Source organism: Solanum tuberosum, unplaced genomic scaffold, assembly GCF_000226075.1.
Source record: "Solanum tuberosum cultivar DM 1-3 516 R44 unplaced genomic scaffold, SolTub_3.0 scf00217, whole genome shotgun sequence".
Taxonomy (NCBI): domain Eukaryota; kingdom Viridiplantae; phylum Streptophyta; class Magnoliopsida; order Solanales; family Solanaceae; genus Solanum; species Solanum tuberosum.
The window spans coordinates 67,648-76,020 of record NW_006239142.1 but is presented as its reverse complement, the minus strand read 5'-3'; the positions used below and the strand labels follow the sequence as shown (position 1 = coordinate 76,020).

Genomic DNA, 8,373 nt, shown 5'->3' with positions numbered 1-8,373 from the left:
TTTAAAATAGTAGATAACAAATCAGTGTATTAGAAATACAAAATAGAAACTGTTGGGAGATTCTCAAACCGACAACCATCACTATGAGCTATGTGATGGTACATCGTCTAGCCCACGCTGCCAAAATTGTCCTATACTTTGTCGGGGTATAGAACTCCTTAACTTAGTGGATCCACTAGTCTATGCTAAAAAGCAATAAATGAATCATCTAAAAAGTATGACCGTTTTCTACCTACGCTGGTTACATGTTTTATGGGGGCTGTGAGTTGTTAGAACCCTCCCCCATATCGGTGCTCAATACTACTCCCAAAATAAAACTTAGCTCATTATGTTTTAAAGAAAACATTATTTCTTCCTCAAATTTGAGATTATTACTCAAAATGTTTCTCTAAAAAGAGATAATACTAAAAATTGTTCTAGAACTCTTAGGAAATCGGTGTTTCCTCTCATCTTAAATGTAAAAACATTTTCTCTTAGTAATACTTAGTTCCCATATATCATTTTAAAGAAAATGAACTTAGCTCTAATCTTCCTCAACTCAGTGCTCAAGTCATTTAAAACAAGTTTTAAAACAATTTGTAAAGCCTTCTTAAAATGACTCGAAGAACTCTCAAGACTTGACACTTAGCTCTACCTTGAGTTTGAATTTATGGATTCAAGGTTATGATTCATGTTCATGAATGATTTCTAGATGTTTAGAAGTAGTTTAGACTAGTTAGAATCAATAGGGAGTTAAGGTATACTTTAGGAGAACTTAGACGGGTAAAACGATGGAAAAAAGGTGTGGGAAGGCGACCCTGGAGCACTGCTCCCTAAAGTTCAGAGACCCATTTCAGGCGCATTGCTGGGGTGCCGCCCCAGTCCCTCTGGTGAATCTGGGGCGCGCCGCCCAGCCCCTCTCCAGGTAATTCTGACGAATTTTTCTACTTGTTTTCTGACCTTAATTCGACTAGAATCTAATGATTTCTTCCCCAATCACTTGGAATCAAATACTCAACGTATGTACACGATAATCTACTCGAAACAACCCTCAAAACACTAAAACTTATCTCAAGAACTCATTGAAATCCCAACAATCAAGATTATGAAAGGTATTCTAATAAAACTCAACAAGAACTCAAATTCTTCAACTTTAAGAATAAATTTGCGTTGAAAATAACATGATTGGCATGTGGGTGAACGAACCCAACATTATGAGAACTCACATACCTCTTAGGGATCAAATCCTTGGCGAAAATCCACAAGAAAACCTCAAGAACTTGACGAACGCTTGAATCTTCTCCTCTTTTCTTGAAATCTTTTCTAAAACCCTAAGCGTATTTTGATTTGGGAAAACTGAACCAAATCAGTTTAGATACCTAATTAATTACTAAAAACACTTAAATCTAAAAGGGTAAGGAAAAGACCAAAATACCCCTCATATTTTCGGGTAACTTTATTTAATTGAACAGCCTGACTTCAAACAGTCATATCTCCTTCATACGAGATCAAAATTTAGTGAACTCGGTGGTTTTGGAAAGAGGATTCCAAGGCCTTTAATTTGATATCTTAAGGGACACCTAACTCATTTTGTACAGAAAGTTATGGTCGTTTGAAGTTGACCCAAAACTCATAACTTAGGCCTAACTTGCAAATTTTCAGATTTGGCTATTTCCAATTTAGTTCTTTCTATTTTTAGCTCTTTGAAATACCGAGGTGCTACAACACTTTTCAAACGTAGTCTAGAATAAGCGTGGCCTTAAGCCAAATTTGTTGTAGTGATTTTTCGATGTGTAAAGTTGTGTATATATATTTCTTTTACATGTAGAAATCATTGATGAAAGAAAATTGTTATGAAAGTAATATAAATTATTCAACATATAGATATCTACAGATAAAAAGAAGAAGCGTCACTGAAAAAAGTTAGTAACCTACACAAATAAATGACAAAAATAATAATGAAAAAGAGGTATAGATGAGTTTCACTAAACTGATTTCAAGTCACAAAGTTAGATAGATGACGTTACGAGAATGAAGTACATACAATCTTTGAAATTTATACTCTTTTGGATGGTTATTATATATTATTTCATAATGCATCATATTATGTTCAAACATGAGATGGTTGGATGATAAAAAAAAAGAGACAAAATTTGTTGTATCATATTAAGAATTTAAAATGAATTATAAAGTCCTTGAGATTATTCTAAAATTGTAGATACAAATTAAATTGCATTAGGATTTTCTATTACGTTATTTTTTTGCTTGTCAAAAGTTACAAGTATATTTTATGAGTTTAGCAATGCTCTATAACACACACAACTAACTTAAAATTTTAAATAGAGGTGCTTAATATTTTTTGTTTGTTAAATATGAGTTAGACAGTAAGTATTTTCATATTGTTAATAATAGTGGAATGTCTTTATTAAGCATGCCTTTATTAGGAAATATACATAATTGAACAAGAGAAGATTTAGAAAATATACAAACACAGTAAAAAAAATATTTACCTCTGAAATTATCATCAATTTACATATTAACTTACTTAAACATATGTTACAAAAGAATGACACAATAATTTTTTTTCAATAATCCAATAACATAAATCTAACTAAAAAATATGTCATTCGTAGTTACTATCTTTACACGTTGACTAACAATACAATGAACCAAAAAGAGAAATTTAATTAATATGAAATGAGTTTTGTTCAAATCTACCAAATAAGGAAACATCATAAATATTTTTACATTTTTGTCATTTGTGTTCATTTTCAACTGATACTATGATGATTTTATCGCTATAAATACATCTTTAGAATCACATTTTCTTACATTCTCAAAACAGAAGCTTAGCCACGAGAAGACTAATAATGGCCGAAGAAGAGTTGAAATGGCGAGGATGCAAAATGAAAGAAATTTACAAGTAACATTTTCAAAACGACGCGATGGAGTCTTTAAAAAAGCAACAGAGCTCTCCACTTTGTGTGGTGCTGATGTTGTTGTTGTAGTTTTTTCTCTTAGCAAAAAACCATACTCATGTGGACACCCTTCCGTTGAGTCTATTATGAATAGATTTTTGGTAGAAAATCCTCCGACTGATATTGATGCTCCTAACCCCATCGTTATTGCTCATCAAAATGCTAATACTGATGAGATCAATACGAAGCTAAACAGATTGGAGATTCCATTCGAAAGAGAAAAAAAATATGGAGAAGCTCTTCAATCATCGAGGAAAGAACTTCCAATTGAAAAACTCAGTTCCTTTGACTTTAAAAATCTGTGCAAGGCCTTGGAAGTTGCAGATGAAGCAATTGAAAGAGTACTGAGCATAAAAAAAGAGTGTGGTTTTGAATTTCCATATCAAACCATTGGAAGTGCATTTACTCCTCTAAGAGTTACAAAACATTCTTCGTCTGATTCCTATGAAAGGCCATCTGGATCCAATGAATAGAATTTTCTTGTTTTAATTAAAATTCAATCACTTAATTTGATACTTATAGAGTTAAGTTGGTGGTCATATTAATGATTATGTTTATTCTATCTTTGATTTTAATTTATCTTTCAATATGTTTATCATGGAATGAAATGTGTTTTTATTTAGAACTTTCTTCGTTTCAATTTCTTTTCTTGTTTTTTTTGTCCTTCCAAAAAGGAATGTCTTTTTTCCTTTTTGGTAACTCTTGGTTTTTAATTTTCACTTTCCATGTTTAAGAACATAAGAATAAAGAGAACCTTGATGCATTTTCAATATCTTCAATTTCAGATTACAAGATTCAAAAATCTTCTTTATTTTCATTAATTTTGTGCCAAGCAAAAATTAGATGAATAAATTAAATTGAAGAGGGTATGTGGTAATTTATCATTTGTAATATTCAAAGAAGTGTTGAAAGCACAATTAGTAAAAGATTATTGAATAAGACAATGGAACTCATGTCAAGTAGCTTAAAGTGCAAAATCTAGTTTAAAAGAAATTGAGTCCTTATGCTGTATCACGTGTATCTATATCTATATATGATAAATAATGTTACTTTATATTGACCGATAAAGTTGCTGACCACTTTACATGTACTTATCCATATTGGTAAATATTCAATATTTTTATTGTTAATAAAGGGCCACTAGACATACTATCTAGTGTTATATATTGATAAAACATAAAAATCAATAAATATATCATAACAGCTAAATTCAAACAAAGAATTAAAATAGCCGCCAATCTTCAAATTCTTGCATTCCTAATGTATGTAATTATGAGTTCTCAATAAAAATAGTCTTAATGTAAGAATCCTTTTGATTTGATTAGATTTCTTCCTTCTCATTGCTGTAAAATAAAGGGAATATATGTAACAACCTGCTCCCGTCGTTATAGAAAAGCCAACGGAGAAAAGATTTGGACACGAAAACTTTTTGGTAGTAACTTGAGAATTCCTAACCTAGTTCAAATTTGGATGAAATCAGAGTCACTGAGGTATAGGTAAATCTGGTAATGAATGAGAGATCTATTTATGAATTTTATCACACGAGTAGATAGTGAAGACGTTAAGGAACCCATATGACTTTACGGAAATGAATTCGGGCGAATAGAACACCTGAAATTGACCTTAGTTTGAACGGGTAGTTTCTGACTGTCATGGGTTGAAGGTGTGTTGTGAAATGGGGGTTTGAAACTCAACTTTCGACTCTCTATTTCCGTGCAAGCTACCAGGGCAGGAATTATCCTGCTAGGGCGGGGCCGTTGTGGCGGGTTGTGTCCCGCTACGGCGGGCCAGTCGCGACTTAAGTCGGAATTAAACCCAAAAAGCGTCATTATTCGGCAAACATCGTTCTTAAGAGCTAGGAGGCGACCACAAGAGAATTCTTGACATATTTCCACTACTTTAGGTGCAAAAGGTAAGGTTCTTACTCCCCTAATCCGTTTCTCGACTCGTAGAACTTAGATTCTTGGTTATTAATCATTGGGGAGGGTTTTTGGACTGAATTGGATGGTGGGAAAAAGCCTTAGCTACACCTTAGGATCATGGGTTTGGTCTTGGGTTCTTGGGTTTCTTATAATCCGGGTAAATTAGACCTTAATTATTGATCCTTGCGTTATATTATTTGTTTGTAGACCTAGAACAAGCGGAAAAAATCCAGAAAGGGAAGAATCAAGTTTCTTAGGAGGATTAAAGCTTGGTTTCGAGGTAGGTGATGGTTTGATTTCATGTTTGTGTGATGTATCTTAGTATTTGCTTCATTGTAATACATGCGTGTATGCGAATGTTGCACTATTGATTACATCTAATGCAAATAAGTATGAATGCATGATTGTAAGCGATGAATGAACACTTGATTGTATGATTATGAGAATGTATATTGTGATTGTGATTGTGGCATGTTGAATGAATCGAGTGTCATATTCCGACACATTAACTGGGATACGATGTCACGTACCGATATACATATTGGAACGGGTGTCACGTTCCGACACTAACTTGAATCGGGTGTCACGATCTGGCAAACTAACAATTTGGGTATGGGTTCCATGAGAGGACCATTGACTTGTCATGTATGTGTATTATTAAGAATGTGGAATTGTACATTGCTCGTAAAAAGATACCTGATATTGTATATGTTCGGTATATGCGTGATCACTATGATGTGACTGGTTATATATGTTTCACTTATTGGAATAGCCGCGTGATCCTATCAGTATACTGTGGTTATGTACTGATACTACACTTGCTCTTTCTTTGTTGAGTACAAGGCATCTTTAAGCGGCTACTAACAGACCTCATTTAAGAGATCCCTGAGCAAGATCGGATTCAAGGGTGAGCAAGTTCTTTCAGGCTGCTATGGTGTAACACCCCGAAAAAATGGTAGGTTAACCTAGAGAATAAGCGTGAGGTTTTGAGTAACTTTCTGGAGATGTTTAGACTAAACTAGGATAAAAAAGGGAAGAGGTTAGCATCTAGGATGAAGTCAAGGACCTTGAACTACCTAAGAAAAATGAAGGAAAATAATACCTACCTTTGGTCCATGCGGCGATGGGAAGTAGCATCGCCCATGTGCCTTGGCGATGTGCCAAATGGGCTCTCCTCGCCTAGTGGACAGCCCTCACTTGTCCTAGGTTTTGGAAAATTGGGCGAGAGAGGTCATTGGTCGCCAATGGGGTTGACGATTTTCCCATTGACCCTCCCCATCGCCTTGTGAGCTGCTCATTTATGGAGCTTAATGGAATTTTGGGCGAGCCAAGGGTTCATTACGCGAGTCGCCTAGTGCCCTTGGCGAGCCAATGGTGCCAAAGGGCGAGCTCTAGCATGGGGCAAGTAAGTTTTTGAAGTTTAAGGAAGGGTCTTTTAGTAATCTCTCCAAAATTTGAACCAACACTTTCCCAGTCTTTTCCTAAAAAATATAATACTTTTTAAAGTCAAAATTCTTCCTTTTTAGTTACTCCCAATTAATAAAAGAAGAAACCCAAGAACATCATCTTTCTCTCAATATTTCTCTCTAGAAGTTCCTCCATTGAAGAACACCAAGAACTTGAATATTAGGGCTCAAGAACCCATCTTCTCAACTCCAATTTGTGGGCAAAGCTTCAATTAAGGTATGGGGACCTTGATTCATGGAACAATTTTCTCCATGAAGCCCTTCAACTCTTGATTTTGAAAATGGTAACTTGTTCAAAAACTAGGGTTTCCATTCTAATTATGGGTTCTTCCTAAAAACGATTTTATTATGTTAATTGCATTATATTATGGATGATTTGATGTTTAATGCTGATTTTCATTGTAAAATTCCCCTTGAACCTATGAACACCCCCATGACCCCAATTTCAAGTATTGTGATGGGTGTATTTATGCAAGATGATTACTATGAATTGTTTCTATGAGAATTTAGTTATTGAGTCTTGTGTAATTCATGCCTATTGTAGTATCTTTAGGTGTAACCGGGAGACGTGATTCATGACCTTGAGAAAAGGGGTAACTTGCTAGGGTTTGTACATATGGATGCAAGATGTGTATAAACTATTGATTCATTCAGAAAGTAAATCTCCTATGACTATTGTGTAAAGTATGGTATTGTTGAAAGGTTGTTCTTCCCTTACCATTATACTTGTTGATGCATGAATAGTCTAGGATGATGATGATGTATTGTGTTGATTGAAAGTCTATTCTCATGAAAACATTATCAATGTAATGTGAAAGTTCTACTCACATGTTAATGTTAATTTTAAGGTTGAAAGTACATTCTCTCCTTTAATGAATCTATGAGCTATTATGATGAATTGTATTGAATGAAGGGTAGAGCACTCCTTCACACATGTAAATGCAATTTAAGGTTAATTATGTAACACCCCATATCCGAACAGACCAAAAATGCAGATTTTTAGAAGTTGTCAGTGCAACTTAGGGTCCCCATCCACGGACGGTAGGTCAGACCACGGCCCATGCTGGTGGTCCGTGGTTCACCACTGCAACCCCTCCCCAAACCAGCTCAGAAAAGTTGGCTATGTCCCGACTCACGAACAGACCCACGTTCCGTAGATCATACCACGGTTCGTGGTCTATGTCCGTGGATCGAGGCCTCCCTTACCCAGCCTCTGACACAAACTATGGTCAACCAGCATGGACCGTCATTCGATGCACGATCCTTAGATCTGACCGTAGATGAGGGTCAGCAGCCAGTTAGCTGAAAATTATTGATGGATCAACTTCAGATGGTCATAACTTTTAGCACAAAAGTAATTATGCGTTCTATGACCTATTATATAATAGATAATTGAATCCTCTTTCCAACGCCACCAAGTTTGCTAAAATCCGACATCCGAGTAAATAGTTATGCTCGTTTTAGTGAAGCCTTGTCGGGCAGACTCGACCGACGACTCCAGTCAGTCCAATCCGCCGGTTCACTCCGACATCAATTAAGTTAGGGGTCTTTTTGGTCTTTTTTCTATTTCGTTTAACCCCCTAAGGTACGTCGTTTAGACCCTAAATCATGAGGTTTTAGTCAGTTTTAGCCTAGAAACATAACTAGAACTTACCTTAGTCAAAATCATTAATCAAAACTTAGAAAATTAGTAGCAAGAGAGGAGAAAAAGGTCAAGAACCCTAGTTCAAGAACCCCGCAAGGTTCCATCAGTTTCAGCCCTGAAATCAAAAAATTTCTCCGTGGAATTAGTCACCAGGTATGTGGGATTTCACTAGTGGGGTTTCTTTCACTCATTGGGTCCCTAGAATTCAGTCAGTTTCTTGATTCCCTTATTATGAATAGACCTCGGGTTTCTAGAATTACAGCAGATCATCATGAATTAATTATTAACATGCTCCAAATTAGATTATCATGTTATTGTTCAGTTTATCACATGAATTTCAGAACCCTAGCTATGTATTTCTTTAGTTCTTGAATTATACATGC

At 35.3% G+C, this 8,373-nt stretch overlaps 1 protein-coding gene across 1 annotated transcript; it reads left to right on the top strand.

Moving 5' to 3' along the window:
* Positions 1–2,869: 2,869 nt before the first annotated feature.
* Positions 2,870–3,430, top strand: LOC107062306 (agamous-like MADS-box protein AGL61). The gene has a single exon (XM_015312818.1). The coding sequence runs from the start codon at positions 2,870–2,872 to the stop codon at positions 3,428–3,430; it is 561 nt and encodes a 186-aa protein (XP_015168304.1).
* The last annotated feature ends 4,943 nt before the right edge of the window (positions 3,431–8,373 follow it).